This window comes from Protobothrops mucrosquamatus, unplaced genomic scaffold, assembly GCF_001527695.2.
Source record: "Protobothrops mucrosquamatus isolate PMUCROS unplaced genomic scaffold, P.Mucros_1.0 scaffold_210, whole genome shotgun sequence".
Classification (NCBI taxonomy): domain Eukaryota; kingdom Metazoa; phylum Chordata; class Lepidosauria; order Squamata; family Viperidae; genus Protobothrops; species Protobothrops mucrosquamatus.
The window spans coordinates 313,500-334,857 of NW_015386286.1; the positions used below are offsets into that span (position 1 = coordinate 313,500).

Consider the following 21,358-nt stretch of genomic DNA (forward strand, 5'->3'; position numbering starts at 1 on the left):
CAGTTGCTAAATATCATGCACATTATTCCTGCACACAAAACATTCCTGCCATTTCTAAAAATCTGTGTCAGAAAAGCCCATGTTTTATTTCTATGGCAATATGATGATTGTAACATCAAACTCTGCTGGACCACTTTTTTTTTCTCTAGACAAAATCAAGAACACTGTCTTAAAAATAATTTGAATTCACATAACTTACATAGTATTGATATTGTCTTTGACTGCTACCATGTCCTAATGAAGCTTGGGTCCAAAACATTCTCTTCCCTCGAGTAAAGATTTAATGACATGCAGAATATCAATCAGGAGATGTTCAGAGAATTTCATGACAGCATCACTACAGTGTGTATTTCTGATTCGCTTTGACATAGACCTGTGTTTCACTGAATATCTCTTCTTGTTTGGAAAATCATTTCACAAATGACGCACGAAGCACTGTCAGGTGAAAGCAAACAGAACCACTTGTGAACAATCCCAAACAAGTTTTATTGTTAGTCACCTGTGTTACAAGAATCTCACCAGACTGACTGCATTTCCTTGGGAACAGTCAGATTAAGGCTTCAAGCAGGAAGAAAGTCCTTTTCTTCTCTTGGCATTACATTTTTCAAATACATCAGTTTATTCCTTGTAAATGAGATTATAAATTTGATTAAAGGCATTTGCATAATCACATCTGGAAGAGTGCTACTTTATACAGTAATATTAAATTCATCGAAAAGCAGAATCCAATTGGCGGTTAGTATTTTTGGTTTAACAAGCCCCTTGTCAGCTTTTTATACTCTTCTTAGTAATGCTCATATTCCATCTTTTCACGCATTTCATCTCCCTCTTTAACTTTCTGATATTGCAGCATAGAATATAGAATTTTAAAATGTTTCCTGTTGAATGAAATTATCTGAACAAAGACCAGATTATAAATATTTTATAATTCACAAAAATCTATTCATTTTTCTATGATCTTAGGACTTGAATTCCATGATATCCTCTCAATGATGTAACATCAATTGTGCACTATGTAAACAACACACAGTAAACAGCTCCAAGGAAATAAGATCAATTTATCTAAATGCATAGAAGCATCTGCAAGATATTTTAGGGAGCAAGAGAGAGGCTTAGGACCAATAAAATAATAAAATGTCAAGTAGACTCCCTTCCACCCTTCTTGCTGATTTGACAATGAATACTGAAAGGCAAATAATGTGAACCAATAAAAAATACTCCTACTATAGGTAGAAAATGACTAATTTATGCATACAACTCCACCAGCAACACACATTCACAAATACACGGTATATAAGGAACTATAGTTAAATCTGTTCTAAAAATCACTTCGGTGCCTTAGGCAATAGGCCAAAATTGATGTAGATTGGAATAAATAAAGGCAGACCTTCTAAAGCTCTGTTGTATTATTGGAAAGACATTTTTTAACAACTGATGTATCCACAGCAAGACTCTTTCTCCATCATTCATTATCCTAAATTCTAGCAGGAAAATTGATTTAGGCAAAAGAAAGTGGGATGCATTTATTATTACTGCCTTCCTGCAGGATTTATACTTTCTGGTGTAGCATAAAGGTATAAATTCAATTAATTTATTGTTAAAACATTCAACAACAGGATTAAGCAGATTTTCTTAAGCGGAAAATATTAAAGGTATTAGGTCAGAATTCAGCTAAAGAATGTTGCAGTTAAACTTGCTGGTTTCAAAGCAAGCGTTTTCTTTGATTATTCCAGGCCATAGTGTAATTATGTGCCATCATTTTTGACTCCCAGCAACCACATAGATATATTTTCTTCTTTCAGATCTCCCAACAGTGGCATTCATCACCACTATAACTGAATCCATCAACCTTGTTGCTGGTCATTCTATTCCTCTCTTTTCTTCCACCTTTTTCAGCATTAGACCTTTTTCCAGAGAGCTGAGTCTTTGCATAGTATGTCCTAACTAGTTTTGTTTGAACCTGGTTATTTGTGCCTCATCTGAGAATTCTGGATGGATTTGTTCAGTGATCCATCAGTTTGTTTTCTTGGCTGTACATGGTATTCTCAGGAGTCAACATCAAAGTTCAAAGGCGTCAAAACTCATCCTGCTTTTTTAAAGTTCAACTTTCCAACTTAAAAATCCAACTTTTGTTCTTTCAATTCTTTCTTATGTTCAGCCAAATTTTATTCTTGGTATAAATGGCAGTGTTTTTTGATACACATTGTAGGGAAGCACCTAGTTTTCTAGAGATTTTGGACTTCCAACTACTTTCAGCTCCAACTGCAGCAGTATCAGCAAAAGACTGTAGGAGGCATAACCCAAAACATTTGCAGAGTGTCAGGTTGCCTACACTTCCGACTATAGTAATATATCTTTAAAGTATTGTTTTTAGTAAAATAGTCCAGATGAAGCCTGCTTATGCATTCACATCAACACATTTTCAGAATATATAGAGGAAAAGCAGGACCACAAGATCGTTGACAACAATTTCCTCTATTCTTTGTTAAGTGGGCATTGCATATCCTCATCTGAGGCTTTCCAAGTTACTAAAATACCTCTTTTGGGAACTGAGTTAAACTTTGGGGTTAAATTAACAATTATTTTAGCTTATTTGTTAGCCAATTGTTTTGTTTTGTTTTGTTTTACTGCAAAGATAGATGTCATATAAATTGAAAAATCAAGTTCAGATGAACACATGTAAATATCAAAATCTTCCTACTCAATGGGTAGTGGCTGCAGTTTATTTGGATTGAATTATGTCTACTAACATGTTCCTCCAACTGTTTAAAGACTGAAACAAAACAACAAGATTCTTATCACTGACTCAATTAATTCCACCAATACAATCTTTTGCATAAGCACCTCTTTATTGCAAATAAGTTCAAAGTTGAACAGTTACAAAATGTCATTCATTCATATATATATATATATAGTGTGTATATATATATATATATATATATATATATATATATATATATATACACACACACACATATATATTTTGAAACAATAATTTCGAATACATATACATGTGTGTATATATATATATACACGTGTGTATATATATGCACATATATATATATATATGCCCACACATATATCTTGCAAGTGTGTCCATTGAGCTATTTAAATGTAGATCATGCTTTTCAATGCAATTTTGAAACATAATTGATACTGAATATACATTTCCTGTCTTCATCAAAAGTTGCACTACCAAATATGAAGATAGAAAGATGGAGAAATTACAGTTTTGCTTCTGGGCTCTTATAAATGCCACAGAGCTTTGGTTTCTCTAAATCTCCATTTAACGAGTAAACTCAATTTTTGAGAAAACCTTGTTAATTACATTCCTTCTACTTAGACCTCAAAGAATCAAAGATAAACAACCAAATTTCAAAATAAGATGTTCTACATACACCAATGAACTGTTTGTATCAGATTCTTTAAAATCCTCAGTTTTGTTGAGCACCAGAGACTCCACGTGTATATATTTCACACTGTTCTATAAGAAAATCCCAGCCATTACAGACTCCCACCAAATTACCATACAAAAATAAGGTTTTGTTGTAAATTATGTTGACATTCTATTCTTTGCAATATGAAACTGCAGAAGAAAGCCTTTCACCTTTGAAGAAAACTGAAAAAAATCTTGAAGATGGGGAGAATAACATTTAAAGAAGTACAAATAGATGTCTATGCCAACTCATTTTGATTCATGTTCCACCTCAGTATTTTTTTCTTTAAAAAAAGTCAACTCAGCTACCAATGTTAAAATATGAAAAAAATTGCCAAGATCTAGGACAGTATGAAATGCAGCTGTTCATTTTTGCCTCCACATCTTCTAAACTAGCAAACCACTATTTTTTATAAAATAGGAGATACACCTAAAATCTGGTGAGAATGTTGAGAGGAGCTGTACCCAACAAAAGCACAATTTCCTCAAAATTATTCTGCTTCCAGAAGATCATCTGTTGCATTGCTAAAGCAATTCTGGAGGCGTGATAGGGAAGGAATAGTACTGTGGTGTGCCAGAGCTTGGCCATATGATTGGGCCATATTCATAAGACAATAATATTTAATAGTTCTTTTGTGCCACTACTCATTTTTGGTCTTTTTACTCCAGTATTTACTGTAGGCTCCTTGAAACATATCCTTGCATGAAATTTTGGCCTTCAGCTTGGAGCATAACTCTTTTCTCGGTGGGTAAAAGGCTACTTCCCTTATACAGAGAAGACCACCTCCCTGGTTAGACACGAAGTCGTACTGACCTTAATTAGGTACATAGAAAAGTCACCATAAAACTGTCGGTTTTAGTTTTCCAAGTGACCTACGTTTTCGAAGAGGTTCTTATTCCTGTCGTAGGTTCACCCGGAGAAGGTATCGGATATTAAAAACAAAGCAAAATGATTATGATTGGCTACTTCAAGCATGTCTACTGAAAAGAAAATGAAAGAATCAATAATCACCAACATAAACCAGACAAGAATGGTCTGACAAATAGCAGCAGTAGTCAAAATCCAGCTCTGGAATAATAACCCACAAGCAGCAATTCTTGGCTTAATATATAAAATAGGCTCTGCCTTCTTAGCACAGATAAGATAGTTGTGGCTGGCAGTAAAGTACAGAATAAATATTACACTGCAAGTTTTAAAACAGGGCAGATACATGACATATTATACCCTAATCTGGTTAGATACAATTTGAACAGCCAGGGTAGCACATAATTCCAATCCAATTCTACATACTTTTATTCAAATTCAACATATTTATCTAATCAAAACAGTATCACCAGTATTCATTTTGAAGCGAACATACACTTAGAATAGAGAATATGAAATTATAACTACAGCTTTCTCAATACAGTATCAATACAGACCTCAAATTATGAACAACAGCAAAGAGAATATTCCTAGTTTATAAACCAATCCCCCATCCATTTATTTATAAAAAATATTCAGCTGAAATCCTTTGTTATATAAAATGGGAAATTGCTCCGTCGCTAAATGTTGAGTTTTCAATATTACGTAGAAAGTTAGCACCTGCTTCTGTAAGTGTTTGTTAACTTAAATTCAGTTTTTCTATTTTAGATTGTCTCCTATAAAAAGGCTCAAGCCAAATCTGAAAAAGTATCACTTGACAGTAAAGACTCTTTCAAGATCACCAGGACAAACATTTGTCCTGTCAGATCAGCAGCTAAAGTACAGTTTTTGGACTGACAAGATTTCTTAACATGACATACTAAACAATATGAGGGAAGACAAAGAGGGTGAGAGTTCAGCTGTTACAGAGATTTTTAGATTTTGGAAATACACATTTTTTTATTGTTGCCTTAGAATTTTGCCTGCTTGAAGAAACTAGAAACACAATTTAAGCCAACTAAGGCTTCCTGATTAGAATAGAATAGAGCTAGAAGGGACCTTGGAGGTCTTCTAGTCCAGCCCCCTGCTCAAGCAGGAGAACCTATAGCATTAGTTTTAGCTATTTATGCAAAAGGAAAAGCAGATGGAAGTAGTCTCTGCTCATCTCAGTGGGCAACTCAATCACACATTAAAACAGAAAAAACTTTGGCAACCTGGCTTATCAGATGGCAAGGCAACAATTGAGTAGCTATGCAAACATTTTTTTGTGTGAAAAAGGATATTTGTTGCATTCTCTTCTATTGATTGAGAAAATCAAACTTAACTCATAGCATTGGTAAAGTAGGGACTGCTTGGTTCTACAACTTACCTTGTTTTCATAGCCAGTTAAAAATTTCATTTCTACTGATTTCTGTAGCACTCTCTCTCTATCCATGTCAGCAGCTGCTTTAATTAACTATTAAGAGGCAAGAAATCAAAAACAAATCCAATTAGCATTTACTTCACAAGGAAGCATGTCATCCTTGTAATAAATACCTTAGCAATTCCTAAAAGATATTGGCTTTGAAAAGCAAGCGCTTCTGATGTCTCCCAAAACTTGCAAGGCAGAAATTTGAACCAAATTTCTGAATATTTCTCCTGAGAGGTCAGTACCGGGAAACTAAAATAAGATTTCCAAAAGGACACCAAAAGACCTCGAAACATAATGTGATTTTTATCACAGAAATCTATATTAGCATCTGGATCCTGTAGAACAAATTATCAAACAATTGTTCATACATAGCTAATCAGATAGTCATTTTCCCTTTATGGCAATTTGGTTATAATATATACATTATACAACAACTAAATTACCATATAGGTTGGCTGGGCTATCCTGATGTTTAGTTAAATATGAACAACTGTTCGGTATTACTAACATTATCCATCTGGGGTGAGAAACAACATGTAAATAGGAAAAGAAAAGAAGACATTCTAGGTAGTACATTCATTTTTAATTACTGAAATTCTTCCCATTACTGACAAATTTAATTTTTGCCATCTATTTAAATTCATTATCTCCTTCCATATTTTACCATAATTATTTTTCCTCAGTAAGAGTCCCCCCCAAGTATTGTACCTTTTTCACAACTTTAAAACCAGTTTTAAATTCCAATTTCTTCTGATCTTCCACCTTTAAAATTTAATTGACCACCTTTCCCTCTTTTTTTGTACACTATTTTTTCTTTTTGTTGTTGTTAGGGTTGAATGTATGTTTTTGTTTTGTTTCATTTTGTTTGCTTTACTCTTTTGTATTTTATTTTCTATGATAAAACAATAAATTTTTTAAAAAAGAAAAGAGAACATTCTTCCTTAGAAGAAAAGTCTGGACTTAATGATTAAATATTTTTGCTTCTCTTTTAGGAAGCAAAGGCAAGAATAGTAAAGTTATGTTGCCTGAGATATGGAGTAATATACTCTCAGAGCTTGAAAATATATATGTAGACCTTGCGTTACAACCGTTCACTCAGCATCTGTTTAAAGTACAATTTAGCTGAGCGAATGGTACTTACACACTGGTCATCAGACTTCTAGGCATCACAGCATCCCTGCAGACACATGATTGGATCCAGGTGCCTGGCTCATGATTATGACATCAGTGAGCCCTGGTCACTGACATTCTCTGCCAACACCCCACAAAGTCAACAGGGAACCCGGCAGGAAGTTGGAAGTTGTGATCATGTGAGGCTCTTGCTTAATGACCTATGTGATCCTTGATTAATAATGGCAACCAGGACTGCTGGAACTGCCATTGCTAAGCAATGCAGCCACATGATGTGTTTTATGACCAGGTCTCTTAGCAATGGCAACTCCATCTCCAATTCCTGTTGCAACCAAAGACTACCTGTAAATTGAATATTTAAAAAAAAATCACAAAAAAGTCCGCAGCAAAAAGCTTTTATCATCCACTTGTCGCAAACCCCATGACAGGCATGATAGCAATTTGGAGCCCTTACCTCTATGTAGGTATCTGTGAACTTCTCATCAAAGCCACGTGTGGCTCCAAAATCCAGAAGTGCCACCTGGAAAAAGAGATGTACAAAACTTTCTGAATGAAAGTAGAACTATTTCAGAGGGTTCATTTCTAAATGGGAGGCCCGAAAGAAAGCTTATTCTAGATTCTCAGAAGCTACGTTCTTCATCTACTTTTCACTGGAAGGGCTGAAAAATCCTAAAATGAAACCATTACGCTACATTACAAAATAGCACATCTTATAATAAGTATATTGCTGGATAAATAGAGCAATAAAATATTTTGATAGCAGCTGAAGAGGCGTATACAGGTAGTCCTCAACTTACAACCATTCATTTAGAGACCATTCAAAGTTATAAAGGCAGTGAAAAGTTGCTTATGACCAGTTTTTATGCAACCGCTGCAGCATCTAGATGGCCAGATGATCAAAATTTGGGCACTTGACAACTGGCATGTATTTATGACAGTTACACTGTCCCTATGTGTCATGTGATCACGATTGGTAATCACCCCAGCTGGTTTCCACTGGGGAAAGCCAGATTCACTTAACCACATGATTCACGTAACAACTACAGTGATTTGCTTAACCCAGTGATGGCGAACCTTTTAGAGACCGAGTGCCCAAACTGCAACCCAAAACCCACTTATTTATCGCCAGGTGGGCGTGGCCCACTGGGTAGGCGTGGCTGTGGTGGTCATGGCAGACTGGGTGGGTGTGGCCAAGTTGGGCATGGTCACCTCAATGTTGCTCATGGGGAGGGACACCTGTGGGGGCTGGGCAGGGTTGGGGGAGATCCAGGGGGTCTCTGGCAGGTGGGGCGGTGGGCAGGAGGCTCGTCCTGCGAGGTGAGGCGAGGCAGGGCAGGGGTGCCATTGTCGCAGGACAAGATGAGGCAGGGGCTGGGGCAACTACTGCCTGACACCATCAGCCCCCACACAGAGGCCAGCGAGCGCATGGGGGCCGACGGTGTCCGTCAGCAGCCACAGCCTGCCGGCCCCTCAACTGGTCCACTCTGGGGCTCTGCAGCCCACCAGCAGCAGTTCAGAGAAGCCGCCTCTGAGCTGGACGGACGGCCAACAGCTGAGGAGGTGATGCAGTGGGCCGTGCCCGGGAAAAGGTGGCCAGGAGGGATGGGACGGGGGGGGAGGGAAACCAGCTGTGCTGGGATACATCCGGCCACATGGGACCTCAGCGAGTTAGCGGGCAGCTAGTTGAAGAGGGACGGTTGCCATCTCCAGGGCATGGTGCGCGTGCCCACAGAGAGGGCTCTGAGTGCCGCCTCTGGCACACGTGCCATAGATTTGCCACCACTGGCTTAACCAGTGTGGCAAAAAAGGTTGTAAAATGCAACACCTCTCACTTAGCTGTCTTACTTAGCAATGTAAATTTCGGGCTCCATTATGGTTGTTAAGTCAAGGACTATCTTTAGTACAAGTAGACTATTTCATCTGGTAGAGCAGTATTTTAACATTGGGTATAGAGGCTCTGCTATCTTCTTATCTCTGCAGGGTAAAGCTACAGTTAGCCACTTCAGATAAAGATAATTCCCTGGTGATACTATCAAAGACCCTTATTACACAAATACCAGAAGACACTGAACTTCAGCATAATGTGCTTCCTTGGTGATCAAGACAATCAGATCCTACATGTTATTTATTTAAGTTATGCTATACCCAGTATTAATAGGCTTTTCCAGATTTAATCCCCTTCCTTCTGCAATTATGGAGGGCAAATATAAAGAAATTCTTGCCGTACTTAAGTGGACTTAATGGCAGCTATAAAGGAATCCTCAAAGCCTAGAGCAGTGTTTCTCAACCTTGACAATTTTAAGGCATGTGGACTTCAACTCCCAGAATTCCACAGCCAGCAATGCTGGCTGTGGAATTCTGGGAGTTGAAGTCCACATGCCTTAAAATTGTCAAGGTTGAGAAACACTGGCCTAGAGCATGTTTTTTCTAAAATGTTAAGTTCTGTGAAGAACTGCACTCCCAACTACCGTATTTATCGGCGTATAACACGCACAGGCCATATTGTGCGTGGAAGTAAAATTCTCCCTTTAAAGTCCTTTTTTTGAATTTAAAGTTTATTTCTTGAAACTTCGTTTTATTCCCATCGAGTCTTGAAAAAAAATAATTATAATAATGGTGAAGAATTGTAATATAGCCGCATATTGTGCGTGTGTAGTAAAGCCCCCTATTTTCAGGGGGAAAAAGTGCGTGTTATACACCGATAAATACGGTAATTCATTGCCAGATGGAAAGACTGCCCAGCCTCTCCAATCAATGATATCTAGAAATTTTGTTAAACGATAGGGGTCTGGAAATTGATATTTTTAATTAGCCCTAAGTTACATTGCATAGGCCTTGCACTATAATTTTAAAAATGTTTTGTTCTCTTCTGTTCACCTTGAGTAAAAGGAAGCCAGAGAACATCATAAAAACACTGTTCAATTTCTGTATTCCAGAATTTTCATTCTCTGAAGTTTTTCCTCCACATTCTTTTATAGGTTCCTTAATTAGAGAACCAGTATATTTTGGCAAAGAATTAACATGTCACTATCCTTCTTTTCCTGAAACATGTGGATATTATAGGGTATGAAGCTTCTTCTGAAATGCAGACCCTATGGATGACAACAAATATTGTCTGCTCTAACCAATGCTTCATAAGAACCAAAAAATGGCCGGAATGACCCAGAATCCTCTCCTATACTAATAAATCCCCCCTCACCCCAAAACTTATACATACTTTAAAAGCAGGTGTCCACCTGCTACTGGTGGTGGTACAAGTCAGTGGAAATAATGCAAAGCGGCAAAAAAGAAATAAATCCTATAGTGTGCATTTCAACTTTCAGAGAGTTTACCTTGTGCAGTTCTGGGTCGTAGAAAAAATTAGACCAGTTTGGATCAGTCTGCATGTACCTGAACTCAAATAGCTCCCGCAGGCACAAAACCAATATGTTGTGGCAGATCTGCAAATAGAGAGTTACAAAGGAACAAAGATTACCAAAGATTGCACTAAGCTAAAAAAAGGTAAAATTTAGAAAAGCAATGCATTTCAACTCTGACCCCATCTAAAATAGAAAGCCAAACACATTTTTTTCATTCTGTTGCTTAACTACCTTCTAGCAAATATCCTGTACGTTTTGTTATTACAATGGTGGGCAACTGTGCTCACACAACACAGTTCTAGTAACACTACATAGTTACATTTATTCAGACAGTAATGGGAGCCTGCACTGATAATATTACCTGATTACTAGTATTGGTGCAAATATGCATCCACGGTCATTAGTTTAAAAGGTTAACCTGTCACTCAAGACAGTTAGAACTAAAACTTACAAGTTTAACTCAGTATTAGTACACAGTAGTATATATGAAAAAGATTCTAGATATTATGGTTACAAGACATATCTTCACCAGGTTACTAGTCTAGAACAGGGCTTTTCAACCAGTGTATGGATACCACCTGTGGTACATTAGCACTTGGCAGGTGGTACGCGACCATCCTAGAAAACTGGTAGCAGGGGAGGGGAATGAGCTGAACCGGTGGCAGCACCGAACAAGCCTAAGCGAGAGATGGCTGGAGCTGCAGGACTGTCAGGGCTCAGCGGAAGTGCCAGGATCAGCACCAGGCTCCAGCTGGAGCTTGGCGCTGATCCTGGTGCTTCTGCTGAGCCCCAAAGAAGCACCAGTCAGCTGGAAAGCAGCACTGATCCTGGCACTTCTGCTGAGCCCAGAAGAAGCGCCGATCAGCTGGAATGTTGCAGCATCTCCAGGGTCTTGTGATTTACATTCAGATTCTTGGCAACTGATTTATGTTTATGACGGTCACAGTGTCCCAGGGTCACGTGAAGTGACCAAAACCTGCTGCAACCACCCAGCAGACGGGGGGAATAAAAACCAAACACCCCCCACCCCACTCCTGCTGCCAATCCTCAACAGAAATGCTCACAACAATGAAAACCTCAGACAGGAGGAAGAGCACAGCCGGGCGGGCAGGCAGGTGTCTTGCTCGGCTGTGGCTTGGGGGGCACTTTTTTCAGTGCCATTATAACTTCGAACAGTCACTAAGCGAACTGTTGTAAGTCGAGGACTACCTGTACTTTATCACTTTTTTCCTTTTGGGGGGGGGGGTCATCAAGTTTTTGACACCTTGCTAAGCGACTGGTGGTACTCGGATGTTGCCATATCCTAAAAGTGGTACAATGGGTGAAAAGGTTGAAAAGCCCTGGGACTCTAGAACACACAATTCACTAGGCTAACAATTGGTACATGTTTATATGCTTCCTACAGGATATGTTAAAACACCAGGACAGCTCTTGTCTGCCAATGCGGGAGTAGCTACAATTTCGGACCTAATGTTAACTCTCTAATCCTTGCCATATTCAGTTCCAATTCCTCCTTTGTCCATGCTTCAACTCTCCTCTGTCTCTTGTTTACTGACAGTACTTTTCCATCAGCCTTGGACAGCTAGAATTGCCCCTAACTTGGAAACCTATATTTGGGTGCTTATGCAATAAGAAGACGATGCATTTCACATTACTTGGCCAAGGAAATAGAAGGTGAACTTTTCTGGCAAGCTTGTCGTCCTACTCACAAGGTCACAAAGCTGTTTGACAGGAACAGACATGAAAAAAAAAATTGTTCAGCAGCAGAGAATTGTCTGCCCAGAATATTATTTGCCCTGAATACAGAATTATCTTTGAGTTTGTAAGCATTTCCAATAGCTGGAAAAGAGATTTCTTGAAAACTTCAAAAATATATACGTTCATTCTTGATTCATGAATAAAATGCAACAGATAATAGCCTTCGCTTTGCAGATAACTTTCCAGATGAAATTCAGTGTGTTTGAAATGCAGAGCTTGAAAAATCTTGAAGTACCCCAGAAAAACTTTTCACTGGAGACACAGATTTAAAGAGTAAAATCAACAGTTGCAAAAAGACTTCCATATCTGTTTACCTGAAAACTGTTCCAAGCAAAGAACTAATCTGGCTCTGTAATATCGTTCCCAATGAAACAAAAGGTCTTCAACCACATAATTTGATAATAATCCTTACCAAAGCTCTAACCTATAGACTTCACAAGAGTCTCTTACACAATGTCTGAGAAAAAAAGTCAGACTGTGGTCATTTACAGGTCTTCTTTTGTCATCACCAAAGATGAGAGTACCTCATTCCGAATTTCCTGGCTTAGATCTTCAGCCTGATCCAGTGGAAACCCCGGCACAAGTTCTGTTGTAAGGACACGCTGACCACACAGCTCATCCACCACAGCAGGGACGTAAAAAAAGGGATGATCCTTGAGCAGCTCCCTGAATGGCAACAAATTGTGAAAGATCTTAAACTTTCTGCGCAATCTGACCAGCAAATATTAAAATGTTTTACCCAAAACATCCACTCTGTTTTGCAGCCTTTTATTTTAACTTCAGATACTTCCTACTTCCATACATTAAGATAAAATTGCATTCACCATTTGCAGCATTAATGATATCTTACTGTACCTCCCCAATAATACTTCCTAAAAGAGGAAGATCAGGAACAAAGAGAGGCAGAGGATCTCACCTGAACTTCTTGGCACAGGCAGCTTCTCTCTTGTAATCACATTCCAGGGCCAGTTCTCTGCTTAGAACTTCAATCAGGTGTTCGGGGAAAAGACCTAGATGCAAAAGAAATGGGGAAAGAAGTAGGTTTAAGCTGACATCTTGGCTTATATCTACTGTGAGATTGAAGCCACCCTTGACATGGCATACATAGGGCAAGTATGAGAAGCCACTGGTCATCATCTCCATAACTAGTGAAAACAATACATACAAAAAGCTGGAAGTCATTTTACCCCATCCTTTCATTATCAAAATTAACAAAGACTACAAAATAAAGGTACAAAATTCTGTTCAGTGTTCTTTGTCCTGTTGGCAGTTTGTGGCCTTTTTCTACTTGAAAGGAGAAAAATAGAAAAGCAGTTTGTGGCCTTTTTCAAGTAGAAAAAGGCCACAAACTGCCAATAGGACAGAGTACTATATAACACAACAAACTAATCTTTCTCTCACCTTCTCTCTATGTATACTTAAAACTAAGCACAAATTCTGTNTGAGAAAAGAGCCACCCATTTTCCGATGAAGGGAATATGTCTCTTCTGGTGGAGGGACCAATCTGTGCTTCAGCATGACTGGAATTAATCCATGTATCTTTTCAGTGGTATTTTGACAGCCAAAATCAAAAGGTTCACTGGATGCAAAAGCTTCTCCAAGAATAAGGACAGCATCCAAGTGGGCCTCTTCCATAGCCTATTTAAAAACAAAGCAAAATGATTATGATTGGCTACTTCAAGCATGTCTACTGAAAAGAAAATGAAAGAATCAATAATCACCAACATAAACCAGACAAGAATGGTCTGATAAATAGCAGCAGTAGTCAAAATCCAGCTCTGGAATAATAACCCATAAGCAGCAATTCTTGGCTTAATATATAAAATAGGCTCTGCCTTCTTAGCACAGATAAGATAGTTGTGGCTGGCAGTAAAGTACAGAATAATAAATATTACACTGCAAGTTTTAAAACAGGGCAGATACATGACATATTATACCCTAATCCGGTTAGATACAATTTGAACAGCCAGGGTAGCACATAATTCCAATCCAATTCTACATATTTTTATTCAAATTCAACATATTTATCTAATCAAAACAGTATCACCAGTATTCAGTTTGAAGCGAACATACACTTAGAACAGAGAATATGAAATTATAACTACAGCTTTCTCAATACAGTATCAATACATACCTCAAATTATGAACAACAGCAAAGAGAAAATTCCTAGTTTATAAACCAATCCCTCATCCATTTATTTATAAAAAATATTCAGCTGAAATCCTTTGTTATATAAAATGGGAAATTGCTCCGTCACTAAATTTTGAATTTTCAATATTACGTAGAAAGTTAGCACCTGCTTCTGTAAGTGTTTGTTAACTTAAATTCAGTTTTTCTATTTTAGATTGTCTCCTATAAAAAGGCTCAAGCCAAATCTGAAAAAGTATCACTTGACAGTAAAGACTCTTTCAAGATCACCAGGACAAACATTGGTCCTGTCAGATCAGCAGCTAAAGGACAGTTTTTGGACTGACAAGATTTCTTAACATGACATACTAAACAATATGAGGGAAGACAAAGAGGGTGAGTGAGTTCAGCAGTTACAGAGATTTTTAGGTTTTGGAAATACACATTTTTTTTATTGTTGCCTTAGAATTTTGCCTGCTTGAAGAAACTAGAAACACAACTTAAGCCAACTAAGGCTTCCTGATTAGAATAGAATAGAGCTAGAAGGGACCTTGGAGGTCTTCTAGTCCAGCCCCCTGCTCAAGCAGGAGAACCTATAGCATTAGTTTTAGCTATTTATGCGAAAGGAAGAGAAAAGCAGATGGAAGTAGTCTCTACTCATCTCAGTGGGCAACTCAATCACACATTAAAACAGAAAAAACTTTGGCAACCTGGCTTATCAGATGGCAAGGCAACAATTGAGTAGCTATGCAAACATTTTTTGTGTGAAAAAGGATATTTGTTGCATTCTCTTCTATTGATTGAGAAAATCAAACTTAACTCATAGCATTGGTAAAGTAGGGACTGCTTGGTTCTACAACTTACCTTGTTTTCATAGCCAGTTAAAAATTTCATTTCTACTGATTTCTGTAGCACTCTCTCTCTATCCATGTCAGCAGCTGCTTTAATTAACTATTAAGAGGCAAGAAATCAAAAATAAATCCAATTAGCATTTTTGCAGTCAAGAAAAGCATTTACTTCACAAGGAAGCATGTCATCCTTGTAATAAATACCCTAGCAATTCCTAAAGGATATTGGCTTTGAAAAGCAAGAGCTTCTGATGTCTCCCAAAACTTGCAAGGCAGAAATTTGAACCAAATTTCTGAATATTTCTCCTGAGAGGTCAGTACTGGGAAACTAAAATAAGATTTCCAAAAGGACACCAAAAGACCTCGAAACATAATGTGATTTTTATCACAGAAATCTATATTAGCATCTGGATCCTGTAGAACAAAGTATCAAACAATTGTTCATACATAGCTAATCAGATAGCCATTTTCCCTTTATGGCAATTTGGTTATAATATATACATTATACAACAACCAGATTACCATATAGGTTGGCTGGGCTATCCTGATGTTTAGTTAAATATGAACAACTGTTCGGTATTACTAACATTATCCATCTGGGGTGAGAAACAACATGTAAATAGGAAAAGAAGACATTCTAGGTAGTACATTCATTTTTAATTACTGAAATTCTTCCCATTACTGACAAATTTAATTTTTGCCATCTATTTAAATTCATTATCTCCTTCCATATTTTACCATAATTATTTTTCCTCAGTAAGAGTCCCCCCCAAGTACTGTACTTTTTTCACAACTTTAAAACCAGTTTTAAATTCCAATTTCTTCTGATCTTCCACCTTTAAAATTTAATTGACCACCTTTCCCTCTTTTTTTGTACACTATTTTTTCTTTTTTGTTGTTGTTGTTAGGGTTGAATGTATGTTTTTGTTTTGTTTCATTTTGTTTGCTTTACTCTTTTGTATTTTATTTTCTATGATAAAACAATAAATTTTTTAAAAAAGAAAAGAGAACATTCTTCCTTAGAAGAAAAGTCTGGACTTAATGATTAAATATTTTTGCTTCTCTTTTAGGAGGCAAAGGCAAGAATAGTAAAGTTATGTTGCCTGAGATATGGAGTAATATACTCTCAGAGCTTGAAAATATATATGTAGACCTTGCGTTACAACCGTTCACTCAGCATCTGTTTAAAGTACAGTTTAGCTGAGCGAATGGTACTTACACACTGGTCATCAGACTTCTAGGCATCACAGCATCCCTGCAGACACATGATTGGATCCAGGTGCCTGGCTCATGATTATGACATCAGTGAGCCCTAGTCACTGACATTCTCTGCCAACACCCCACAAAGTCAACAGGGAACCCGGCAGGAAGTTGGAAGTTGTGATCATGTGAGGCTCTTGCTTAATGACCTATGTGATCCTTGATTAATAATGGCAACCAGGACTGCTGGAACTGCCATTGCTAAGCAATGCAGCCACATGATGTGTTTTATGACCAGGTCTCTTAGCAATGGCAACTCCAGCTCCAATTCCTGTTGCAACCAAGGACTACCTATAAATTGAATATTTTTAAAAAAAAAAATCACGAAAAAGTCCGCAGCAAAAAGCTTTTATCATCCACTTGTCGCAAACCCCATGACAGGCATGATAGCAATTTGGAGCCCTTACCTCTATGTAGGTATCTGTGAACTTCTCATCAAAGCCACGTGTGGCTCCAAAATCCAGAAGTGCCACCTGGAAAAAGAGATGTACAAAACTTTCTGAATGAAAGTAGAACTATTTCAGAGGGTTCATTTCTAAATGGGAGGCCCGAAAGAAAGCTTATTCTAGTTTCTCAGAAGCTACGTTCTTCATCTACTTTTCACTGGAAGGGCTGAAAAATCCTAAAATGAAACCTTTACTGCTCTAGGCTTTGAGGATTCCTTTATAGCTGCCATTAAGTCCACTTATGTACGGCAAGAATTTCTTTATATTTGCCCTCCATAATTGCAGAAGGAAGGGGATTAAATCTGGAAAAGCCTATTAATACTGGGTATAGCATAACTTAAATAAATAACATGTAGGATCCGATTGTCTTGATCACCAAGGAAGCACATTATGCTGAAGTTCAGTGTCTTCTGGTCTTTGTTTAATAAGGGTCTCTGATAGTATCACCAGGGAATTATCTTTATCTGAAGTGGCAAACTGTAGCTTTACCCTGCAGAGATAAGAAGATAGCAGAGCCTCTATACCCAATGTTAAAATACTGCTCTACCAGATGAAATAGCCTACTTGTACTAAAGATAGCCCTTGACTTAACAACCATAATGGAGCTGGCTGTGGAATTCTGGGAGTTGAAGTCCACATGCCTTAAAATTGTCAAGGCTGAGAAACACTGCTCTAGGCTTTGAGGATTCCTTTATAGCTGCCATTAAGTCCACTTATGTACGGCAAGAATTTCTTTGTCCACATGCCTTAAAATTGTCAAGGTTGAGAAACACTGGCCTAGAGCATGTTTTTTTCTAAAATGTTAAGTTCTGTGAAGAACTGCACTCCCAACTAATTCATTGCCAGATGGAAAGACTGCCCAGCCTCTCCAATCAATGATATCTAGAAATGTTGTTAAACGATAGGGGTCTGGAAATTGATATTTTTAATTAGCCCTAAGTTACATTGCATAGGCCTTGCACTATAATTTTAAAAATGTTTTGTTCTCTTCTGTTCACCTTGAGTAAAAGGAAGCCAGAGAACATCATAAAAACACTGTTCAATTTCTGTATTCCAGAATTTTCATTCTCTGAAGTTTTTCCTCCACATCCTTTTATAGGTTCCTTAATTAGAGAACCAGTATATTTTGGCAAAGAATTAACATGTCACTATCCTTCTTTTCCTGAAATATGTGGATATTATAGGGTATGAAGCTTCTTCTGAAATGCAGACCCTATGGATGACAACAAATATTGTCTGCTCTAACCAATGCTTCATAAGAACCAAAAAATGGCCGGAATGACCCAGAATCCTCTCCTATACTAATAAATCCCCCCTCACCCCAAAACTTATACATACTTTAAAAGCAGGTGTCCACCTGCTACTGGTGGTGGTACAAGTCAGTGGAAATAATGCAAAGAGGCAAAAAAGAAATAAATCCTATAGTGTGCATTTCAACTTTCAGAGAATTTACCTTGTGCAGTTCTGGGTCGTAGAAAAAATTAGACCAGTTTGGATCAGTCTGCATGTACCTGAACTCAAATAGCTCCCGCAGGCACAAAACCAATATGTTGTGGCAGATCTGCAAATAGAGAGTTACAAAGGAACAAAGATTACCAAAGATTGCACTAAGCTAAAAAAAGGTAAAATTTAGAAAAGCAATGCATTTCAACTCTGACCCCATCTAAAATAGAAAGCCAAACACATTTTTTTCGTTCTGTTGCTTAACTACCTTCTAGCAAATAACCTGTACGTTTTGTTATTACAATGGTGGGCAACTGTGCTCACACAACACAGTTCTAGTAACACTACATAGTTACATTTATTCAGACAGTAATGGGAGCCTGCACTGATAATATTACCTGATTACTAGTATTGGTGCAAATATGCATCCACGGTCATTAGTTTAAAAGTTTAACCTGTCACTCAAGACAGTTAGAACTAAAACTTACAAGTTTAACTCAGTATTAGTACACAGTAGTATATATGAAAAAGATTCTAGATATTATGGTTACAAGACATATCTTCACCAGGTTACTAGTCTAGAACAGGGCTTTTCAACCAGTGGTATGGATACCACCTGTGGTACATTAGCACTTGGCAGGTGGTACACGACCATCCTAGAAAAGTGGTAGCGGGGGAGGGGAATGAGCTGAACCGGTGGCAGCACCGAACAAGCCTAAGCGAGAGATGGCTGGAGCTGCAGGGCTGTCAGGGCTCAGCGGAAGTGCCAGGATCAGCACCAGGCTCCAGCTGGAGCTTGGTGCTGATCCTGGTGCTTCTGCTGAGCCCCGAAGAAGCACCAGTCAGCTGGAAAGCAGCACTGATCCTGACACTTCTGCTGAGCCCAGAAGAAGCGTCGATCAGCTGGAATGTTGCAGCATCTCCAGGGTCTTGTGATTTACATTCAGATTCTTGGCAACTGATTTATGTTTGTGACGGTCACAGTGTCCCAGGGTCACGTGAAGTGACCAAAACCTGCTGCAACCACCCAGCAGACGGGGGGAATAAAAACCAAACACCCCCCCACCCCACTCCTGCTGCCAATCCTCAACAGAAATGCTCACAACAATGAAAACCTCAGACAGGAAGAAGAGCACGGCCGGGTGGGCAGGCAGGTGTCTTGCTCGGCTGTGGCTTGGGGGGCACTTTTTTCAGTGCCATTATAACTTCGAACAGTCACTAAGCGAACTGTTGTAAGTCAAGGACTACCTGTACTTTATCACTTTTTTCCTTTTGGGGGGGTCATCAAGTTTTTGACACCTTGCTAAGCGACTGGTGGTACTCGGATGTTGCCATATCCTAAAAGTGGTACAATGAGTGAAAAGGTTGAAAAGCCCTGGGACTCTAGAACACACAATTCACTAGGCTAACAATTGGTACATGTTTATATGCTTCCTACAGGATATGTTAAAACACCAGGACAGCTCTTGTCTGCCAATGCGGGAGTAGCTACAATTTCGGACCTAATGTTAACTCTCTAATCCTTGCCATATTCAGTTCCAATTCCCCCTTTGTCCATGCTTCAACTCTCCTCTGTCTCTTGTTTACTGACAGTACTTTTCCATCAGCCTTGGACAGCTAGAATTGCCCCTAACTTGGAAACCTATATTTGGGTGCTTATGCAATAAGAAGACGATGCATTTCACATTACTTGGCCAAGGAAATAGAAGGTGAACTTTTCTGGCAAGCTTGTCGTCCTACTCACAAGGTCACAAAGCTGTTTGACAGGAACAGACATGAAAAAAAATATTGTTCAACAGCAGAGAATTGTCTGTCCAGAATATTATTTGCCCTGAATACAGAATTATCTTTGAGTCTGTAAGCATTTCCAATAGCTGGAAAAGAGATTTCTTGAAAACTTCAAAAATATATACGTTCATTCTTGATTCATGAATAAAATGCAACAGATAATAGCCTTCGCTTTGCAGATAACTTTCCAGATGAAATTCAGTGTGTTTGAAATGCAGAGCTTGAAAAATCTTGAAGTACCCCAGAAAAACTTTTCACTGGAGACACAGATTTAAAGAGTAAAATCAACAGTTGCAAAAAGACTTCCATATCTGTTTACCTGAAAACTGTTCCAAGCAAAGAACTAATCTGGCTCTGTAATATCGTTCCCAATGAAACAAAAGGTCTTCAACCACATAATTTGATAATAACCCTTGCCAAAGCTCTAACCTATAGACTTCACAAGAGTCTCTTACACAATGTCTGAGAAAAAAAGTCAGACTGTGGTCATTTACAGGTCTTCTTTTGTCATCACCAAAGATGAGAGTACCTCATTCCGAATTTCCTGGCTTAGATCTTCAGCCTGATCCAGTGGAAACCCCGGCACAAGTTCTGTTGTAAGGACACGCTGACCACACAGCTCATCCACCACAGCAGGGACGTAAAAAAAGGGATGATCCTTGAGCAGCTCCCTGAATGGCAACAAATTGTGAAAGATCTTAAATTTTCTGCGCAATCTGACCAGCAAATATTAAAATGTTTTACCCAAAACATCCACTCTGTTTTGCAGCCTTTTATTTTAACTTCAGATACTTCCTACTTCCATACATTAAGATAAAATTGCATTCACCATTTGCAGCATTAATGATATCTTGCTGTACCTCCCCAATAATACTTCCTAAAAGAGGAAGATCAGGAACAAAGAGAGGCAGAGGATCTCACCTGAACTTCTTGGCACAGGCAGCTTCTCTCTTGTAATCACATTCCAGGGCCAGTTCTCTGCTTAGAACTTCAATCAGGTGTTCGGGGAAAAGACCTAGATGCAAAAGAAATGGGGAAAGAAGTAGGTTTAAGCTGACATCTTGGCTTATATCTACTGTGAGATTGAAGCCACCCTTGACATGGCATACATAGGGCAAGTATGAGAAGCCACTGGTCATCATCTCCATAACTAGTGAAAACAATACATACAAAAAGCTGGAAGTCATTTTACCCCATCCTTTCATTATCAAAATTAACGAAGACTACAAAATAAAGGTACAAAATTGTGTTCAGTGTTCTTTGTCCTGTTGGCAGTTTGTGGCCTTTTTCTACTTGAAAGGAGAAAAATAGAAAAGCAGTTTGTGGCCTTTTTCAAGTAGAAAAAGGCCACAAACTGCCAATAGGACAGAGTACTATATAACACAACAAACTAATCTTTCTCTCACCTTCTCTCTATGTATACTTAAAACTAAGCACAAATTCTGT

The 21,358-nt window shown here is 38.3% G+C and overlaps 2 protein-coding genes across 2 annotated transcripts in view; both read right to left on the minus strand.

The window, feature by feature from the left end:
* Positions 1–5,589: 5,589 nt before the first annotated feature.
* On the minus strand, positions 5,590–13,133 carry LOC107297164 (atypical kinase COQ8A, mitochondrial-like). The gene is made up of 5 exons (XM_015826525.1): positions 12,916–13,133; positions 12,524–12,665; positions 10,215–10,322; positions 7,337–7,402; positions 5,590–5,796 (listed from the first exon to the last, which is right to left on the minus strand). The coding sequence occupies exons 1-5, from the start codon at positions 13,131–13,133 to the stop codon at positions 5,590–5,592; spliced, it is 741 nt and encodes a 246-aa protein (XP_015682011.1).
* Positions 13,133–21,358, minus strand: part of LOC107297175 (atypical kinase COQ8A, mitochondrial) — an 11,671-nt gene continuing 3,445 nt past the window's right edge. The window contains exons 2-9 of the mRNA XM_015826537.1: positions 21,022–21,062; positions 20,834–20,927; positions 20,442–20,583; positions 18,135–18,242; positions 16,643–16,708; positions 14,992–15,078; positions 13,401–13,637; positions 13,133–13,144 (exon numbers count right to left, since the gene is read on the minus strand). Coding sequence (XP_015682023.1) covers positions 13,133–13,144; positions 13,401–13,637; positions 14,992–15,078; positions 16,643–16,708; positions 18,135–18,242; positions 20,442–20,583; positions 20,834–20,927; positions 21,022–21,062 — 787 coding nt within the window. The remainder of the gene's footprint in view (positions 13,145–13,400; positions 13,638–14,991; positions 15,079–16,642; positions 16,709–18,134; positions 18,243–20,441; positions 20,584–20,833; positions 20,928–21,021; positions 21,063–21,358) is intronic.

Coding starts and splice junctions, on each gene's coding strand:
- LOC107297164 (XM_015826525.1), bottom strand. CDS start 13,133: ATGACCAGTGGCTTCTCATACTTGCCCTATGTATGCCATGTCAAGGGT. Junction 10,323..12,523: donor GCCAGGAAATTCGGAATGAG/GTACTCTCATCT, acceptor CTCTATTTGCAG/ATCTGCCACAACATATTGGT. Junction 7,403..10,214: donor ACGACCCAGAACTGCACAAG/GTAAACTCTCTG, acceptor CTCTTTTTCCAG/GTGGCACTTCTGGATTTTGG.